This window comes from Schistocerca piceifrons, chromosome 3 (assembly GCF_021461385.2).
Source record: "Schistocerca piceifrons isolate TAMUIC-IGC-003096 chromosome 3, iqSchPice1.1, whole genome shotgun sequence".
In the NCBI taxonomy this organism is placed as follows: domain Eukaryota; kingdom Metazoa; phylum Arthropoda; class Insecta; order Orthoptera; family Acrididae; genus Schistocerca; species Schistocerca piceifrons.
This window is the reverse complement of record NC_060140.1, coordinates 400,415,784-400,437,683: the sequence shown is the minus strand read 5'-3', so window position 1 is coordinate 400,437,683 and position 21,900 is coordinate 400,415,784. Positions and strand designations below refer to the sequence as shown.

General features: G+C 43.1%; 1 protein-coding gene across 1 annotated transcript in view; it reads left to right on the top strand.

The window, feature by feature from the left end:
• LOC124788692 (UNC93-like protein) overlaps positions 1-21,900 on the top strand; it is a 471,748-nt gene that overhangs the window by 113,128 nt on the left and 336,720 nt on the right. Inside the window, exon 3 of the mRNA XM_047255972.1 lies at positions 13,923-14,207. Within this exon, the coding sequence (XP_047111928.1) occupies positions 13,923-14,207 (285 nt within the window). The remainder of the gene's footprint in view (positions 1-13,922; positions 14,208-21,900) is intronic.

The following is a 21,900-nucleotide window of genomic DNA, read 5'->3' as shown; positions in this document are numbered from 1 at the left end:
GTTCGTCTTCCAGTTTATGTCTCGTATGTCTGCAAGCAAGCCTGCAAGGCTGCTACCCATTACCAGACCTTGGTTTTACATGTAAAACTTGTCATTGACTAGAAAGAGTTGTTTGGGAGGATTAATTCAAGCAGTGTCATAGTTCATAAGTTTCTGCATTGCTTAGCGTTTTGTATTTGATTAAATTGCTTCGTATCACTGAGAGAGTGTCATTGCAGGGGATGTACGTATGGAGGTTTACTAAGCCACAGGAGGCAAGTGTTGCTGTGTATGGGACTATTACATCCTTAATATTGCTGGTTAACTCAAAACTGTTGGTAACTGAAAAGCTGGTTTCATAGGTGTAATTTTTCTACAGTATATTATGATATTTTCTTATAATTTTGTATCCTTGTCTGTTTGTGGCATTTATAGTTGGACATATGGGACAACCGCCTTTGTTAATCTTAAGCTGAGCCTTGGTATCTGTGCATTCAATACAGTATTGTTCCATTAAAAGACTGGTTGCATATTTATTCCGAAATAAATCGCCAACAAATGATAGGGGCGACTAGAAAACAATCAAACTAACAAATAAAACACTCCTGTCTTGACCGCTATATTCTTTTTATTAGTGCTCCTCATTACACGTTTCGCTCTAACAGCATCTTCAGATCAAATCATTTGTACAGGAAACTAACATTAAAAGGGTAGAATGGCCTGTAGATACTGGCAATTGTGATGACGCTCAATTTGATCACAAACCTTACGGATACACAGTCTCTAGTCAGAATTGAAACACCTTAGTCAATTTTAAAAACGAAATTTCTCTCACCGTGCAGCTCATTACAGAGTAAACATGTTCGACCAACATATAGCAAAAATAATTTCGCACATTCATTTTTAATTTAAAACAATTACTCCCCTGAAACCTTCCTGGCAGATTAAAACTGTGTGCCCGACCGAGACTCGAACTCGGGACCTTTGCCTTTCGCGGGCAAGTGCTCTACCATCTGAGCTACCGAAGCACGACTCACGCCCGGTACTCACAGCTTTACTTCTGCCAGTACCTCGTCTCCTACCTTCCAAACTTTACGTAAGCTCTCCTGCGAACCTGCAAGGTTTAACAAAGTTTAAACAAAGTTAGCCCTTGCAAGAGGTACAAGTGAAAGCTATATATCTTTTAAAAATATCAGTAGTGGTAGGTACTCGTAACAAAACAGTTGCACAAAAATATCAGTTGGTAAAAATTAAAGTTTGTAACAAAACTGTAGTTATATAACTATTGTTACAATCCTGTTTCTTCTCTGTTTTGTATGATCTGAACAGGGAGAACACAGTCAGTGTGTATTGTGCCGTAGTTTTCTGGGGATATAGACAATAATAAGGCAGATCTGTGTTCAGCGGCGTAGCGACCAAGAAAAAATGTATTATTCAGCCTAACGTGGTTGTAGACGCTGTGTAAGATTCCCCTGTATGAAGTTTCAATAAGTGCAATCATCAGTGTTAAACGCTATTAATATCGCTACGTTTATTGTGAAATACTACAAGTGAGACGGAAATTAGAAACTGATAACGTTTAACACCGTTTTGAATATCTTCTTTTTTTAGTCATCAGTCTTTTGACTGGTTTAATGGGACCCGCCATTAATTCGTCTCCTGTGCCAACCGCTTCATCTCACAGTAGCACTTGCAATCTACGTTCTCAATCATTGGCTGCATGTGTTCCAATCTCAGACTTACTCTACAGATTTTACGCTATGCAGTTCTCTCTAGTACCACGGTAATTATTCTCTGACGTCGTAACAGATGTCCTATCATCCTCACCCTTCTTCTTGTCAGTGTTTCCCATACTTCCCCTTCCTCGCAGATTCTGCGGAGAATCTCCTCATTCCTTGCGTCACCAGTCCACCTAACTTTTTGACATTCTTCTGTAGCACCACTTCTCGAATGTCTGATTCTCTTCTTTTCCGGTTTCCCATGATCCATGTTTCAATACACAACAATACTGTGCCCCAAATGCACATTCTCAGAAATTTCTTCCTCAAGTTAAGGCCTATATTTGACAGTTCACTTCGCCCTTTTTGCCTGTGCTAGTGTGCTTCTTACGTCCTACTTGCTCCGTTTGTCATCGCTTCGTTAACTACGTCTACCTCGTGGTCACCAGTTCTGATGTTAAGATTCTCGCTGTGCTCATTTGTGCTGCTTCTCATTACTTTCGTCTCTCTTCGATTCACTCTCATTCTTCATTCTGTACTGATTAAATTTTCATTCCATTGAACACATCCTGTAATTCTTCACTTTCAGTGAGGATACCAGTATCATCACCCTTGAACCGTTCTTTGATTTCCGCAATTGTTTCTTCAAGGTACAGATCCAACAATAGGGGAAAGACACCCTTTTAATCCGAGCACATCCTTTTTCACCTCGGACTTTTATTTTTCCGTCTTGGTTCTCGGTTATATTATGTATTATCCGTCTTTACCTATCACTTACCCCTGTTTTTCTCACAATTTAGAACATCTTGCACCTTTTTACATTTCGAACGCTTTCTCCAGGTCGACAAATCCTGTGAACGTGTCTTGATTTTTATTCAGTCATACTTTCATTATCAACCGCAACGTCAGAATTGCCTCTCTGGTGCCTTTACCTTACCAGAAGCCAAACTGCCATGTAACACATCCTCAATTATCTTTTCCATTCTTCTGTATACAATTCTTATTATTAAGTTGGATGCATGAGCTGATATGCTGCTTCTCCGATAGTTCCCGCTCTTGTCAGCTCTTGCAGTCTTTGGAATTGTGTGGATGATTTTTTTTCCTGAAGTCAAATGGTACATCGCCAGGCACTCACATTATACACACCAACATAATAATCGATTTGTTCCCACTTCACCCGATGATTTTAGAAATTTTGCTGGAACGTTATGTATCGCTCCTGGCTTATTCGATCTTAGACCTTCCAAAGCTCTTTCGAATACTGATTAAGTCTTCCATATTGACTCCCGTTTCTTCCCTTATAACGACAAGTCTTCCCCTTCACAGAGGCCTACAATGTCGTCTTTCATATATTTGCTGTCTCCTAGCATTTAACAGTGGAATTATCATTACACTCTTAAAGTTGTCACCCTCGTTTTCGATTTCACCGAAGGTTTGTTTACTTTTCTATACGTTGAGTCAGTCTTCCTTACAATCATTTCACTATGGGTTTCTTCACATTTTTCATGTAGCCATTTCGTCTTGGATTCCCTACACTTCCTATTTATTTCATTCCCCAGAGACTTGCATTTCTGTATTCCTGAATTTCCCTGAACATTTCTGTACTTCTTTCTGTCATCGATCAACTGAACTATTTCTTTTGTTACCTATGGTTTCTTCGCAGTTAGCTTCTTTGTACCTACATGTTTCTTTCCAACTTCTGTGGTTGCTCTCTTTAGAGATGTCCGTTCCTCCTCAATCGAACTGCCTGCTGAGCTATTCTTCGTCGCAGTTTCCATAGCCTCAGACAACTTGAAGCGTATCTCTCCATTCTTTAGTACTTCAGTATACCACTTCTTCAGGCACCGGTTTTTCCTGATTAGTCTCTTCAACTTCAACCTATTCTTCATCACTACTAAATTGTGATCTGTGTCTATACCTGCTCATGAGTACGCTTTAAATGCAGTATCTGATTTCGGAACCTCTAGCTGACCATTTTGCAACAGAAATATTCCCGTAGGTCTCGCCCTTTTCCAAGTGTACGTCCTCCTCTTGTGATTCTCTAACAGAGTATTAGCTACTACTGGCTGAAATTTATAGCAGAATTCAATTAGCCTTTCTCCTCTCTCATTCCTAGTACCAAGCCCAAGCTCTCCCGTAACCGTTTCTTCTGCTCTTTCCTCTACAACCACATTACAGTCCTCCGTGAGGTCCTGAATTACGCGTTCAGTATCCTTGTATACTTCCTCTACCTCTTTATCTTGGACTTGCGTCGTCGGCATGTATACATGAACTACTGTTGTCGTCCTTGATTTGCTGTCGATTCGGATGACAGCAGCCCTATCACTGAACAGTTCACAGTAACTCACTCTCTGCTTTACCTTCCTATTCATAATGAATCCTACTCCCGTTACACCATTTTCGGCTGCTGTTCATATTACCTTGTAGTTGTTATCTAATCAGACATGCTTGTCATTTTTTTTTTTCCATTTCACGTCATTGAACCCCACTGTATCTAGATCGAGAACGTCCCTTTTCAGATTTTCTTACTTCCCTACCACGTTCACACTTCTGACATTACGCTCCCCGACCCGTAGAACATTACCCTTTCGTTGGCTATTCAGTCTTTTTTTCATGATTGGCTCCCGCTTAGCAGTCTGCTCTCGGAGATCCGAATGGGGGCTATTCCGGAATCTTTTGCCAATAGACAGATCATCATGACACTTTCTCAATGACAGCCACATGTCCTGTAGATACATATTACGTGTCTTTAATGCAGTGGTTTCCATTGTCTTCTCCATTCTCATACAGTTGATCATTGCTAATTCTACCACCATTACGTGCAGTTTCCCACTCCGAGGACAAGAGAGTGCCCTGAACCTCTGTCTGCTCCTCCGCCGTTTTTGACATGGCCGTTGGCAGAATGAAGGTGACTTATTATCCCGGAAGTCTTCGGTCGACATAGCTGATAATTTTTAATTAAAATTTAAGTGGAGGGCATTTTGATTACTAATCAAGGACGCTATTTCTAGTCCAAGCGTGATACTAGTACCCCAATATTAGTAAATAGCGTTTCCACATGTGTCTGTGTCCTGGCTATCAAAAACCATGGCTTTGCAGGTTCTCTGACTTGATCCAATTTGATTTTTTTGTACTGAGGTATTTAAAAACTTTTTGTATTCCAACCTCGTTAATAGAATCTATGATCTCAGGTAAAGTATTGTGGATGGTTGCCAATGCACAATTGGTGTTTTTGAAAGAGCGAGGACATCAATAGGAGACATTCTGAAGACTGCCTTCATTTTAATGGTGGCCATATGAAGCACTTGTAATGATTCTGTGCACAAGGGCATATCTGCATTTTGGATGCTCGGGGACTCCGTTAAAAGCTGTAAATGCACTCTCATAATACGTCGTATCGGGGAAATTGTTTGTTTCCAGATTTATGTCCATTAAGATTATTTGCTTGTCCCATTGTACCCTACTCATCTCTTTCGTTTGCACCTTTAATAAACGCCTGGTATATACGAGTCAACAAGTACAGATATTACTTTTCCTCCACACATTCATAGCATTATCTCAACAATGATATTCTTCAACATTACTATTCTTCTTATAAGTAACCTGTGTTGTTGCAATGAATAGTTGTGGTCGTTAGTGATTCCGTATGCACCAAATAAGAACTGAGGGCAGTGATTCGTTTTCTGTACTCTGAAGGAACCAAAGCAGTGGAGATTATAAGCAAAATGGAGCAGCAGTATCTGTCTGAGCATAAGAAGAAATTACGTGTGTATAAATCGCTTTAATGGACGTGTACGAGTCTGCGACGATGAGAGTTCGAGTAGATCACTTACTTCGAAAAAGGAACGGAACTCCGAGACTGCTGAGCGAATGTTTTGTGATAATCGTCGTACCACAACTGATGATATATTTGAAAATGAGCCCCCGTTTTGAATTAGCAAATTGCCTATTCATGTGTAAACTGTCGCAAGGTTTGTGCTCGCTGAGTACCACGTCAACCGATGAACACAAACAGAGTCGTTAGGAAACTCCAAAATTTAAGGAGTTTTGGTGAAGAACGAATAAACTTGTAATCTCTCGGATAGTTCGTGCAAATTGTTGCTTATTTTTTGGGCACAATAGTTGGACGACCGACCCAGCCATCTTTTCCAGTTGCTGTGAGCCTTGCTCATTGCCTGGACTCCGTCCAAGCCGTGAACTGTCCTTGGGCTCCCGCAGCTATTTGTAGCTACGTTCCATTCCCGACGCGCACTACGTACTTTGATGCTCCGAGCAGTTAAGATGAAAGTGTTTCTTTCTATATTCGACGACTTGTTTGTGGTTTGGCCAAATGAACGAAAAAACTTTAAGAAGTTTTGGAATATTCACTCTGTATATCATAATATAAAATTCATGATGGAACTTGGAAAAAGAAAACAGATACCTTCCTTCGACGCGTTAGTTAAGTGAAGACCGGCTGGATCACAGTGAGTATAGAAAACGCACCAACACTTACCTCTGTCTTCATGCCTCGAGCCAGTACCATCCTCCACAAAGAAATTCAGTGTTAAAGACTCCGGTCCATACATCACGAACACTTTCAGAATTGTAGCCAAGGATAGTGTTAAGGAATGGGTACTCAGACTGTCAAAGTGAGACGGGACTGCAGTCATAACAAAGAACGCCCCGAAAAAGATGTCAACAGACAAAGAGATGCCAGGAATCGATTATCTACCTCGTGCAGCGCCGTTATCCTGAGAGGTCGTTGGCCTCCACTCGATACATGGCATACAGCGCTTTTGTCTCCCAACAACAAAGATAGTCTTCTTTGTGAAGTTTACGATAATCTAGGTCTCAGAAAACCAGCTGTATACCCCACTCCTTGCGAATGACTATTAGCACACCCGAGGAGACGTGTACGGAACGTCAGTAACACACCGTACTTAAACAAACAAGCAAATCAGCTGTCACCGAGTAACACCTGGAGGATACTCATCAAATGACATACGACGAGACCAGTACCGTCGTGCAAACGCCAAGTTTCTGTGACAGCTAGATTAGGTTCTCCACCGAAATAAAGATACTGGAAAACTTAATAAACAGGGCGTGAGGTTTCAGTTTAAGTAAGATTTTGGGTCCAGCATAAATCTCGCTGACAATCACATCCACCAGAGTGGGGAAAATGTGAGAGGAAGTGCGCTTCAGGGAATACCAGGGTAGACACTAGAAACAAAAGAGCATCAAAGGTCATAGTGGGAATCTAATTCACTTTTGAACAGTGATGATGGACGAACAACAGTTACCGTCTAGTTGGAGTCCAGGAACCTGCGACACAACACTCCACAGAACATGAAGAAAAATAAGACGCTCGTCGAAATACGAGTATGTGGATAAAAAAGAAAGAACTAGGCTGAACACGCGGAAGTGCACCATTAAAGAACAAGAAACTTTCTCAGTCGCATAATAACCACTCATGAGACGTGAGTCGATCACTGGTAAATACAGTGAATCCGGCAGACCATTGTGTGAAAACAGACCTCATCAAGATGCCATTTCTTTTTCACTTGCTCTCGTATATGCACTGACGAAAAAAAAATAGCAACACCAAGAGGAAGTTGTGCGACGTAACGAAGGTTGTAGGCGTGTTTCTACATCTGAACGATGATGTCTATTCAGATTTCGCGTCAGTCGCGCAAGAGTGGCACCAAGAACGCCACTGTGAAATACAAATAAGCTTTTATTTAAATACACGCTGTAACTGTTGTGAGTGTTGATTATGTTTGAGATTGGACTTCGTGAGTTGACGTTAGTTAGAATGCCTTTAAGGCGACAAAGACGCATTATCAACACCTCACTGAGTTTAGCGAGGGCGATTAATAAGGCTACGAGAAGCTGGATGTGCCTTCTGCGGTACTACAGAAAGATTTGGCAGAAATGTAGCCACTCTACATTATTGCTGGCAGCAATGGTCACGAGAACGTACAGTCGCAAGGTGATGGGCACCGGACGGTCACGTAGCAGAACTCAGAGAGAAGACAGTCGTATTAGGCAGATGGCTCTGGCGTATCGTACTGGATCTTTAGCATCACTCTGAGCAGCATTTGGCATCACAGTGACTCAACGAATTGTTACAAATAGGCTACTTGAAGGACAGATCCGAGCCAGACGCTCTGCAGCGTTCACTCCTTTGACCCCAAACCATTGCCATTTGCAATTTCAGTGGTGTCAAGCGAGAGCTTATTGGAGGACAAGGAGGAGGTCTGTTGTGTTTACTATTGAAAACTGGTTATGCATCAGTGCCAGTGATGGCCGTGTGATAGTTAGAATAAGGCAAGTTGAGGGCCTGATTATACCACGCACCCTGACTGAAAATCCATACGTCAGTCTGGTGATTCGAGCTGTTGTGCTGCCATTCATAAACAGCATTGCAGGGGGTGATTCAGAAATTCCTGAGGAATAGAAATTAGCAGGAAATGGTCATCACAACAACAGTTACGACAGTAGGTTATTACTGATGAACACGAGGGAGCATTTCGTCGAAAGATCGAGATTTTAGCCAGATTTGACGCGACAATAATTCAAGAATAATTTAAACCAGGAAGTTACGTGAAAACGTCGATCTCACAGCATTATACGTTTCGGCACAAATTGGTCCCATATATTCAGTCATATTCCCTTTGTGTATAGCAAGGCGTTACACATTTTTCATTCATAGTTACACGTAAATATTCAGTGGTATTAGCCGTTATTGACGCCACAATGCTGTAAAACTATATACCTGAATTAGCAGATGTTTGAGGACCATCGAAACGGTGAACACATCTTGCGCTACTGCTTTCTGTAGCAGGTGCTTCAGCTCGATTACAGATTTCCATGTAAACAAAATCATGTCATTTGAAGGATCAGTCGTGAACTTCGTGTAAAGCACAAGACGATCGGGCTTGTGATTTATTTACAGTCAGATAAAAGGAATTTAATTATTATGTGGTAGTATCCAGTAGTTACCGGCATATATTAACTAATTTGTGCAAATGACTATTTTTCGACACTGTTTTATTGTGTGTACAGGAAACATTATACGCAACCGACTACTTCAAATTTATTGTGTAATACAATGCAAATTATATGTATGGTGTATAGTTTAAAGGATATTTTTCGGTAGTTAGTTAACTGCATTCATGAACTGATTCAGATTGCTACTTACATTCCATTCCTGACAGTTGAAAGCTACTTGGCCGCACCCTCTCCGCTCCCCTTTTTTCTCGTTCTAGAACCACTTAGAGCTGCTAGTATGACACAATTTATGATTCGTTTTGCACATCATCGAGCTTCTTCCATTGAAGAAGGAAGCTTCTCTATCTTCATATAGACCCTCTAGGACCACGCAGTACTATTAGATTCGTTTACCTGAAGGCTACTTTTCCTTCAAGCCAATTTTGTTTTATTTCTGTCGTTGTACTGCTCGACAGTTTAACTTTCGAATGGACAGCATCCTGGACTACTACTGCCACTGCTTCCGTCTGGGCTTTGTTGACGTCTTTTCCAGCTTGTTGTATCCATGGTATATTCTTTAAGTTCCCTATAAATAAAGCGCAGTCAAATGAAAATGGGACACATTGAAGGAAAGTGGGTAAAGCGTTTATTATTTCAAAAGTAACTGCTATAATTGTTAATACAGTTATCCTAACTTCAGCCTAGACGATTAATGACTTCACGGAAAAATGTTTGGAATTAGCTACGAAACCATGATAGCTCCTTGGCGTGCACCGCTTCGTCCGAAGCAAATGGACGGCCACGAATGTCTTTCTTTAGGGCTCCAGAAATACAGAAATATGATGGGGCACCGGTCGGGACTATATGGAGGATGTGCAAGAGCTTCCCACCAAAACTTAGGCAGCCTAGTCAAAACAACCTTGGAAACTTGTGGGTGGGAACTATCCTACAAAATATTACGCCATCCGTCAACATTCCTGGGCGTTTGTATCTGTTAGCGCGCCCAAGTTTTTGCAAATATCCAGCTACTGCTGTGCGTTAATTGGACGCCGTGTTCTGGAAAGTGTATGAGCAGCGAGACCATACACTGAAAGCAAAACTGGATGAGGAATTCCGCCTTAGGCAAGGAAAAGGTCATCTTGACTTTCCCGGACTTGGCATGCACGGATTTGGATATTTTGGTGGGAGTGAATCCATGCACTTCCATTGTTGGTTCTGACGCTTGCTCTCCGGCTCAAAATGATGACACTACGTTTCATTTCCCGCTACAGTACGGGAGACTGAACGATATTCCTCATCATGAAATCGTCCCACACGCTGGAGGTATGTCGATACTCTGTCCACCTTCTGTTCCTCCGTCAGGCCGTGTGGGGAACCCACTGCGCTTAGTTTTTCCGGAACTTCAGATTCTCCTTCATGAATGCGTGGGTGGTACCGTGACTGATGCCCAGCATGAACCGAATGCGCCCCACTGTCCGCCGTCGTTCATTTCTGAGGGCAGTAGCCACCGAAAGTCATTTTGAAAAATGAGAAAACGGGACAGTTGCTTAATCCACGACCTTTATTGTGTACAAGACCGATATCGGAACACAAAGTTTCTTCGTCTGACGTAAAAAATAAAGTCACTTAATCATCTGAGGTCACCCTCACCCAATTGTTGTCATCCAACTAAAGCTTTCCTTTTGTGTTCCTGGTCACGCAGCACCGTTGTTATGGAATTTTTGTTCCTTTTACTCTCTTGGCATGAATCTTTGGTTGTATGCCCCATAAGAAGACCTCTATATCCACCCAAGGAACAACAGAAGGGATAATGACACGATGAGCCCGTCCTGGCCTACTGCTATCTTTCAAAGTCACCCGACTTTTTGGTTATCGTTTAATCCATGCAAACGCGCGCACACGTGACGTAGTCTGTTCGCCACGCACAGCAGACATTCGCGCATAAATTTCACCTACTGATATTCCTTGTGCAGTCAAAAACGGACTGAACCTCGTTATCTCTCTTTCCTGCCCACCATAGTGAAGTCGCACGCACATACGACTCACTGAAATGCCGACGAGCAAATGACGCAGCGATAAACGTTCGCTTCCCAATAGAGGGCACTTCTATACACACATACCTGCGCTACCAGCGTCCGCGCCATAATTGTTCTATAGTCTGTCTTGTTATCACGTGTCTATCCCATATGTGTCAATCTTGGGAGCCTTCGGACACGTGTAAATAATTGATATCTTTGCTTTCTGTCATCTCATGGCATGTGTGACAATTTGTCTGTAACCGTTTCCATTCTTTACGGACCTTAAATTTTACTCATAATATATTTTTGTTCTTCCAGGATTCTTACCGCAACACCTTACCTGTTGAGAATTAAGGTTTCACTCACGTAGAGAATTTTAGGTTTGATAATTGTATTCTACTGTCTAACTTCGTGAGAGTGGACTAAATGTAATGCGTTCGCCCGCGTGCTCATTTGAGTTTCTGAAAACGAATTCTCTGTGCTCCTTCTGGTCCCATCTGTTTAATGATCTTACTGAGATAACTGAAGTGCCCCATTCTTTTGATTAGCCTGTATATAGTGTTTAATTCTACTGTCTAACTTCGTGAGAGTGGACTAAATGTAATGCGTTCGCCCGCGTGCTCATTTGAGTTTCTGAAAACGAATTCTCTGTGCTCCTTCTGGTCCCATCTGTTTAATGATCTTACTGAGATAACTGAAGTGCCCCATTCTTTTGATTAGCCTGTATATAGTGTTTAATTTCCGAATGTTAAGTTTCATACGAGGGTGCATTGTTGTGCAGCTACTGGACGGCATGGTTCGTAAATCTACGGCTGTCGGTTATACATCACAGGGTTCGATAGGCTACTAATACCTGGAGAAGACATCTATTTGACCTTAGCATTTCACATGTTGATTTTTTTCTCTTCTCGACTAATACATTTGGCTCCATAGATGTATAAATGTTCACTTCTGCAGCACAATACGGTCGTGTTCTAGAGTCTACTAAAATTGCTTTGAAAAGAAAAACAGTGTAGACCCAGGTTTTTCAAGAGAGGTTTTTAGGCTAGATTTACCAGCTCATGCATTGAGAGCATCACACAGTTTTCCTGCTGTGGTGTAGCTATCCACTAGCACATCCTCTGCGACACCTATGCAAGAAATCTTAATGTTATCTTTTGTCCATGGAAGCTGAGTAGGTTTCTCAAATAATTTTTTTCCGTTCAATGATGGCTTCATCTAAGATAAGACTGAAGAGGAGTGGTGAGATCCCAACAGCAGTTTTATTTGCAAAAGGCACTGATATTTGCTCCTAAAATTTTATTTTTGGTTTCTTGTACGTGTGTGGTTGCTTGACGAGGCTTATTGTCTTCGGGCCTGCTCCCTGCCTTTGTAGGATGCCAAAAGGAGACTGTCAGTCAATCGAATCATATATCCTCTTGATGTCGACTAAAATGGAGATAATTGGTCTGTTTAAGGCTAGCGTATACGCTCACCGGACAAAAAATTAGTTAGTCGTGGTGAAATTATTACAGGCATCATTTAACACCGTGTAATTCTGCCACTGGACTTTTTTTTCGCTTTTAGAGACTTCCGGTCCATGCCCATACAGCCATCTCAGTAGTGGTATGACGATAGGACAATCTGTTTTAGGCGACTTTCTTGTCATTTTTGACGGTACGAGGACAACACAACACCAGACCCCACCCGAGAAAATATCCGACCATACTGGGAATCAAACACGACCATCTCCCGTTACTAAGGCAGAAGCCCCTGAACTTGATAATCGCTTGGGTTCGGTTAGGAAGTGAGTCCGAAAGGTTGTTCAGGTACGTCTTATCAAGGTTACACCACTCGCAGAGGCTTTTCTCGCGGAATTCCACAAAACTGTCGCGATACTTATGCCGATGGGCTACCGTCTGTTCCGACATCTACCACAAACCTTCTATGGAGGTTCAAGTAAGTGATTTTGTAGGCGAATCAAGATGTATAAGGCTGAAGGAGTGTTCAGAAAACAAGCCACATATTCTTCCAACCCGATACACTCTGCTGCTGTCGTCTTGAAAAACATCAAACATGTAGACTGGAAGGCAACACCTGATCATTTAGAATATGCTGGTTCGTATTGGTGGTCACCTCAGGGAGCGGGCCGAAGACGAGCAGAAAATACCCCAATACACTGCAGCCCCATCTCCGGCACTCAGTTGACCTTCCAACATTCAGGAAGAAATGCTTCATTTGGCATTCGGTGCACTCAACGGCATGCAGACCACATAACACTCTAGCAGTGAGCTAGTGTCCACATTCGATGGTTTTTTCTCACTAAAGACGCGTAACTTCATGTGCTTGCGTGAGTAACGGATTCTTGCGACTCCTAACGCTCTTTGCACCCATTTCCCTTCACAATGTTTTCTCGATAGCTTCTGGGACCTTCGTTCACTGATTGCAACAATTACTGTTGGGATTGGAAGCGATTTTGGTTCACAAGCCGTGAAATAAGTCACCGGTCTGTCTCAGTCAGAATCTCTTTCCGACCACAGTTCTGACGTTGTGTTTCGGAGCACGTGTTTTCCACCACTCCGTGTAGACACATTGAACAGTCAGCCGCGAAACAGCAACGACTCCAGCAACTTTACACAACATATGCTCATGGGCATGGCAAAACACGATTACTCCTTTTTCTCACTCTGTCACGTCCTTACATTTATCCATGTCTACTTCCGTATGCTCACGCAGACGCAGTGCGCGTTGAACCCGTGACTCGATCTCTGCGCCATCTGTAAAGGCTTAAGGATTCATCTGTGCCTGCGCAGAGAGGTGACTAATTTTTTTCAAAAAATGGCTTTGAGCACTATGGGACTTAACATCTAAGGCCATCAGTCCCCTAGAACTTAGAACTACTTAAACCTACCTAACCTAAGGACATCACACACATCCATGCCCGCGGCAGGATTCGAATCTGCGACCGTAGCAGCAGTGCGATTCCGGAGGAGGCGCCTAGAACCACTCGGCCACAACGGCCGGCACTAACTTTTTTTCCGGTGGGCTTATAACAGTATTGGCATTAAGTTAAATATCTATTCTAAGCATCCACTTGGTATTCGCTAGTATTATGCTCAAGCAGTGATTTGTTCTTTGAATACCTTATATGTAACCTGTTGTTAATTACATCTGTCGTGTCCTTTTTCTTGTGCGGTCAGGTGTGTGATTGCGCACTTCCACTCTCGTGGCAGTTACGAGCCTCTTACGTTTCCAGCCTTCTATCAAACAACCACGCACAAGACCAGGCGTCGAAGAAGCCCTCGCTGACGGGCGACTGCGGCGCCAAAGCGGAGCCGCTGAGTGCCGCCGACCGCCGGCGGGTGCTGCGCAACCTGGTGGCTCTGAGCGCGGCCTACATGATGCACTTCACCGCCTTCGTGGGCGCCACCAACCTGCAGAGCTCCATCAACAAGGCGGACGGCCTGGGCACCGTGTCGCTCGCCGCCGTCTACGCGGCGCTCGTCTTCTCCACCGTCTTCCTCTCGGTCACGGCCATACAGTAAGTATAGTCCGCGCTAGATTCTGTGGGCGCTAGATGCGCAGTCGGCTGGGGAAGCGTGGGGAGAGCGGCAGTGATGGGAGATCGCTCCGAGAGCTGTGAGGGAAATGCCCAGCGCCGGCGGGGTAGTGCCGTTCTAAACTGAATCCTACACTCACATTTTTTTGTAAATACAATACTGGCCATCAAAATTGCTACACCAAGAAGAAATTCAGATGATAAACGGGTATTCATTGAACAAATATATTATACTAGAACTGACATGTGATTACATTTTCACGCAATTTGGGTGCATTGATCCTGAGAAATCAGAACACCCACCTCTGGCCGTAATAACTACCTTGATGCGCCTGGGCATTGAGTCAAATAGAGCTTGGATGGCGTGTACAGGTACAGCTGCCCATGTAACTTCAATACGATACCATAGTTCATCAAGAGTAGTGACTGGCGTATTGTTACGAGCCAGTTGCTCGGCCACCATTGACCAGACTTTTTCAGTTGGTGAGAGATTTGGAGAATGTGGTGGCCAGGGCAGCAGTCAAACATTTTCTGTATCCAGAAAGGCCCGTACAGGACCTGCAGCACGTGGTCGTGCATTATCCTGCTGAAATGTAGGCTTTCTCAGGGATCGAATGAAGGGTAGAGCCACGGGTCGTAACACATCTGAAATTTAACGTCCACTGTTCAATGTGCCGTCAATGCGAACAAGAGGTGACCGAGACGTGTAACCAATGGCACCCCATACCATCTCGCCGGGTGATACGCCAGTATGGCGATGACGAATACATACTTCCAATGTGCGTTCACCGAGATGTCGCCAAACACGGATGCGACAATCATGGTGCTGTAAACAGAACCTGGAATCATCGGAAAAAATGACGTTTTGCCATTCGTGCACCCAGGTTCGTCGTTGAGTACACCATCGCAGGCGATCCTGTCTGTGATGCAGCGTCGAGGCTAACCGCAGCCATGGTCTCCGAGCTGATAGTCCATGATGCTGCAAACGTCGTCAAACTATTCGTGCAGATGGTTGTTGTCTTGCAAACGTCCCCATCTGTTGACTCAGGGATCGAGACGTGGCTGCACGATCCGTTACAGCCATGCGGATAAGATGCCTGTCATCTCGACTGCTAGTGATACGAGGCCGTTGGGATCCAGCACGGCGTTCCGTATTACCCTCCTGAACCCACCAATTCCATATTCTGCTTACAGTCATTGGATCTAGACCAACGTGAGCAGCAATGTCGCTATACTATAAACCGCAATCGCGATAGGCTACGATCCGACCTTTATCAAAGTCGCAAACGTGATGGTACGCGTTTCTCATCCTTACACGAGGCATCACTACAACGTTTCACCAGGCAACGCCGGTCAACTGCTGTTTGTGTATGAGAAATCGGTTGGAAAATTTCCTCATGTCAGCACGTTGTAGGTGTCACTACCGGCGCCAACCTTGTGTGAATGGTCTGAAAAGCTAATCATTTGCATATCACAACATCTTCTTTCTGTCGGTTAAATTTCGCGCCTGTAGCACGTCATCTTCGCTGTGTAGCAAGTAGTGTATTACGTGGGTCCCCTCCACTCCCACATTTGCACGGTGACCATTCAAAAATATCTCCTATCACCTCTGCCGTCGTTAGTATCTAAAAAGAATTCCGCCGAAAATGCTGTGATTTATTTTCGCCTGGCCTTTTAACCATTCGTAACTTTCAGAGAAGCGCCACAAGTGGCGAATTTTGAGTAATACCTACATATTTCTTTGCCATGTCAAAATTTGCTTCTTTTGCCAGAACACAACGGAGTTTACACTGCCTCACCTCACTAACATGTTGTGCAGACACAGTTGCGACAGAATTCCAAAACCATGGTTTATTAAGTTGACATAGTGAGGAACTGTGGGAAACTAAAGTCAGTAACTTATGGAAAAGCAGATCCTTGGTAAAAAAAAAGGTGTAATGTCTTAAAATATGTTGTTCCAAATCCCATAGCATCTCTCCTTTGACCAGTTATCGATGGCCCTTAAAAATTACATTCTTTCACCGAAAAAGTCTGTATTTATTGGAATAACACGGTAAATAATGAAGTTTTATATGACAGTGGTATGGTAAAAAACTCTCCACTTTGCGTACTATCATTTGCCAAAATCTCATTTCGATAGATGAAACCGTTTATCAAATATGAGAAATGTTGTGCACATTTCATCTGGTTTTATTGCTGGCACGGTGCGATCGCAAACCAGTGTGCTACATCAGATCAGTTATCTCGAGATTGGTGACAGAGTCTGAAGAAAAATTCAGTATGTTAGCTAAATTTCATACGCAACAACATGTTATGTGATATGCACCGAAGTTTTTACCCCCTAGAGTTCCTTCTAGTACTATGGAATTTATTCCATAACGTCTTAACAAATGTCCTAACTTCTGTCCCATCCATTGTTGGTGTTTTCATATGTTCCTTTCTTCGCCGATTCCGTGGGAACCCTTTCCTTCCTTATTATTCCAGGTAATTTCCTACATCTTTATAGCACCACATCTCAAACACTGCGATTCTGTTCTGTTCCGGTTTTGCACAGTCCGTATTTACTTCCATATAATGGTCGTCTAGGGGTAGCGACTTTGATTCATAATCAAAACGTTTTCGGTCCCGGGTTCGAACCCCGCCACTGCCGAAATTTTGATAAATAATCAGCATTGGCGGCCGAAGACTTCTGGCATAAGAAGTCAGTCTCATTCTGCCAACGGCCTTGTCAAAGACGGCGGAGGAGCGGATACAGGTTCAGGGCACTCTCTTGTCCTAAGGGTGGGAAATTGCCCCTAAAGGCGGAAGAACCACCAATGATCAACGACATGAGGATGCAGAAGGTAATGGAAACCACTACATTAAAGACACGTAACGTGTATCCACAGGACATGTGGCCTGTAATTGAAGAAGTGTCATGATGATCTCTCCATTGGCAAAAGATTCCGGAATAATCCCCCATTCGGATCTCCGGGAGGGGACTGCCAAGGGGGAGGTTACCATGAGAAAAAGATTGAGTAATCAACGAAAGTATAACGTTCTACGAGTCGGGGCGTGGAATGTCAGAAGCTTGATAGTGGTAGGGAAACTAGAAAATCTGAAAAGGGAAATGCAAAGGCTCAATCTAGATATAGTAGGGGTCAGTGAAGTGAAGTGGAAGGAAGACAAGGATTTCTGGTCAGATGAGTATCGGGTAATATCAACAGCAGCAGAAAATCGTATAACAGGTGTAGGATTCGTTATGAATAGGAAGATGGGGCAGAGGGTGTGTTACTCTGAACAGTTCAGTGGCCAGGTTGTTCTAATCAGAATCGACAGCAGACCAACACCGACAACGATAGTTCAGGTATACATGCCGACGTCGCAAGCTGAAGATGAACAGATAGAGAAAGTGTATGAGGATATTGAAAGAGTAATGCAGTATGTAAAGGGGGACGAAAATCTAATAGTCATGGGCGACTGGAATGCAGTTGTAGGGGAAGGAGTAGAAGAAAAGGTTACAGGAGAATATGGGCTTAGGACAAGGAATGAAAGAGGAGAAAGACTAACTGAGTTCTGTAACAAGTTTCAGCTAGTAATAGCGAATACCCTGTTCAAGAACCACAAGAGGAGGAGGTATACTTGGAAAAGGCCGGGAGATACGGGAAGATTTCAATTAGATTACATCATGGTCAGACAGAGATTCCGAAATCAGATACTGGATTGTAAGACGTACCCAGGAGCAGATATAGACTCAGATCACAATATAGTAGTGATGAAGAGTAGGCTGAAGTTCAAGACATCAGTCAGGAAGAATCAATACGCAAAGAAGTGGGATACGGAAGTACTAAGGAATGACGAGATACGTTTGAAGTTCTCTAACGCTATAGATACAGCAATAAGGAATAGCGCAGTAGGCAGTACAGTTGAAGAGGAATGGACATCTCTAAAAAGGGCCATCACAGAAGTTGGGAAGGAAAACATAGGTACACAGAAGGTAGCTGCGAAGAAACCGTGGGTAACAGAAGAAATACTTTAGTTGATTGATGAAAGGAGGAAGTACAAACATGTTCCGGGAAAATCAGGAATATAGAAATACAAGTCGCTGAAGAATGAAATAAATAGGAAGTGCAAGGAAGCTAAGACGAAATGGCTGCAGGAAAAATGTGAAGACATCGAAAAATATATGATTGTCGGAAGGACAGACTCAGCATACAGGAAAGTCAAAACAACCTTTGGTGACAAAAGCAACGGTGGTAACATTAAGAGTGCAACGGGAATTCCACTGTTAAACGCAGAGGAGAGAGCAGATAGGTGGAAATAATACATTGAAAGCCTCTATGAGGGTGAAGATTTGTCTGATGTGATAGAAGAAGAAGCAGGAGTCGATTTAGAAGAGATAGGGGATCCAGTATTAGAATCGGAATTTAAAAGAGCTTTGGAGGACTTACGGTCAAATAAGGCAGAAGGGATGGATAACATTCCATCAGAATTTCTAAAATGATTGGGGGAAGTGGCAACAAAACGACTATTCACGTTGGTGTGTAGAATATATGAGTCTGGCGATATACCATCTGACTTTCGGAAAAGCATCATCCACGGGTCGCAATTTCCTCTCTACCAGAGCCCTGAAATCATCGTAGATTTCAGTGGCTCACTATACGACAGAACGCACAAGGATACCAAACGTCAAGACTGGTAAACCAAAAACGAATAAGTGTTCTCTCGGCAAACGAGTAGTCAGGGACGTTTGAGGTCGAACTGTCGGAACAGTAAGAACTTCACCACAGGCTCCCCAGTCTAAACTACTTGCATGTGAAGTCATTTTAAGGACAAGTCCCAAATACCAACCACACATGCCAGAGCTTCGACCAGAAGTCCCTTAGCAGACCAAAGTCCTGCACCCCAGTGCTTTGCACCTATCCAGAAAAAATTCCGCTTTCCCGCAAAGTGCACAAACGGCACCACCTTCGCCCCGAATTGAGTCAACCACAAGGCTCTAGAGGCGCTAAATCTCCCCTCCCACACGACAGCACAAACTCACGTCGAACCAGGGCAAAAGAAACCTGCATCTCTGAAAAAAAAAGAAACAGCCAAGTACTGACTTTTTTAAGTTTTCACAAAGGGGGGAGAGATGATTTTCTCCGAAGTCGTGTCGCTTACCACGGCAACAAGCGAACAGTCTCAAAAATCTTTATCTAAATAGCCAGCGCCTTGGAGCTTGTTAGTCGTAGCTATGAGGCGTAATAAAGATTCTATCTCTAAACGTTTGTCAGATGCTGGAGTTTTCTTATACAACAGAGGTGGGTGAAGGAGGTGGCTCACTGGCCTACTTGCACTATCGGCGAACACGAAAACATGTGAATTTTTATTACGCGTGGCTCTGCACACAATGCCCGGTTTACGACTCCACAGTGTAGAAGCGTTTCTTTAGACCGTAACCCCTACCCAGGCTTCTGCTGGCGCCGCGGCATGTATCACGGCATTTTTCTGATGAAGCCCTGTCTCGATGAGGGGCTGCACTGTGTGCCCTGCATGGCTGTGGGCCTGTCCGGCAAGATTTACTGAGGAATGGACTCGCCACCGGTTGCTTTCAACTCCCAACAAGCCGTTTCTACGAGCTAAGAATCATAAAATTACATCATTCCTAGATAACACAAAGCAGCACGTCATTCTCAGTGGAGAGAAGTCTTCGGAAGGGAGTGTCGTAGGACCGTTGCTATTCACAATATACATAAATAACTTTGTGAATAACATTGGATGCTCACTCAGGCATTTTGCGGATAATGCTGTAGTATATATAATAGAGAGGTTGTAACAACGGAAAATTGTACTAAAATGCAGGAGGATCGGCAACGAATTGACGCATAGTGCAGGGAATGGCAATTGAATCTCAATGTAGACAAGTGTCATGTGCTGTGAATACACAGAAGGAAAGATCCTTTATTATTTAGCCATATTATAGCAGGTCAGCAACTGGAAGCAGTTAATTCCATAAATTATCTGGGAGTAGGCGTTAGGAGTGATTTAAAATGGAATGACGATATAAAATTAATCGTCAGTAAAGCAGATGCCAGACTGAGATTCATTGCAAGAATCCTAAGGAAAGGCAGTCCGAAAACAAAGGAAGTATGTTACAGTACACTTATTCGCCCACTGCCTGAATACTGCTCACCGGTGTGGGATCCGTACCAGATAGAGTTGATAGAAGATATAGAGAAGATCCAACGGAGAGCAGCGCGCTTCGTTACAGGATCATTTTGTAATTGCGTAAGCGTTACGGAGATGATAGATAAACTCCAGTGGAAGGCTCTGCAAGAGAGTCGCTCACTAGCTCGGTACGGGCATTTGTTGAAGTTTCGAGAACACACCTTCACCGAGGAGTCAATCAGTATATTGCTCCCTCCTACGTGTATCTCGCGAAGAGTCCATGAGGATAAAATCAGAGAGATTAGAGATCACACAGAGGCATACCGACAATCTTTCTTTCCACGAACAATATCAGACTGGAATAGAAGGGATAACCGATAAAGGTACTCAAAGTACCCTCCTCCATACACCGTCAGGTGGCTTGCCGGGTATGGATGTAGATGTAGAAACTTTTAGCACCCTACCAGGCTCCATCAATGTCTGCTCAGGCCGTTAACTTTCTGGAATCTCGCTCAAGGTGCCTCAGGTTGTAATAGTCTTTAATAATTTTCCATGTGCGAAAGATAGGTGAGAGAGTAACTTGTCCTCTCTAGTGCCTATTCCTTTGCTAAAGTCAAACGTGTCTTCTGCTAGTGGATACCCAACTTTTTACGATTTTTTTATTTACTATTCTTGTTACCAGCTTTGACGAATGAGCTGTTGAGCTGATTGTACGAAAGTTTTCGCAATTATTGTTCTTGCTGTCTTTGAGAATATGTAGATGATATTTTTCCGTAAGTCTCCACTTTGATATATTCACACTCCATTTTAAATAACAGTTTAATTTCCACTTACTCCAGTAATCACGGGAATACCGAAAAACGGTATCCATCAGTTCCACTTTATTTGATTGCAAGTGTTCCGAAGACTCTAATACTGGATATCCCACGCCTTCCACATCGACTCCAATTTCGTCTCTTCATCAAATCATCACCCACTCCATAAGTATGCCTGTTAGAATACCAGCCTGGTGGAAATGACGTTTTTCATTAAATTTTGTGCGGGTACATTCCTGAATAAAATCTCGAGTTTCAGTTGGTGTCATTTGATTAAAATTCTGCGGCATTCGACAGCTGTCTCCACCAACCTTATCATAAGTAAAATTACAGGCTGACAGTAGTTTTAATTCTGATGGCAAGAAGAAATAGCATCCATGGAAACTGAGAGACATATACCAAATAAATTAATAAGAGATGCTACTGATACCCATAGTACACAAAGCGGGTCAGAACACTGCCGCGGTAACAACGAAAAAAGTATGCCAAATTTACAAGAACGCAAAATCACCAAGATTCGCGAAGTTTTACCGAAGCTCGAAATTTTCGAAATTTTGCGCGAACTTCAGTGCTACATGCTTTTAACAGTTTCCACAACGAGATTGTATCGAAATCTGGCAGAAAAGCCTAAGAGAGTCTGATCATATGTAAAGTATACCAGTGGCAAAACAGAGTAAATACCTCCACTGCGAGCCATTGATGACAGTGCCTCTAGAATAAATTCCCGAAAC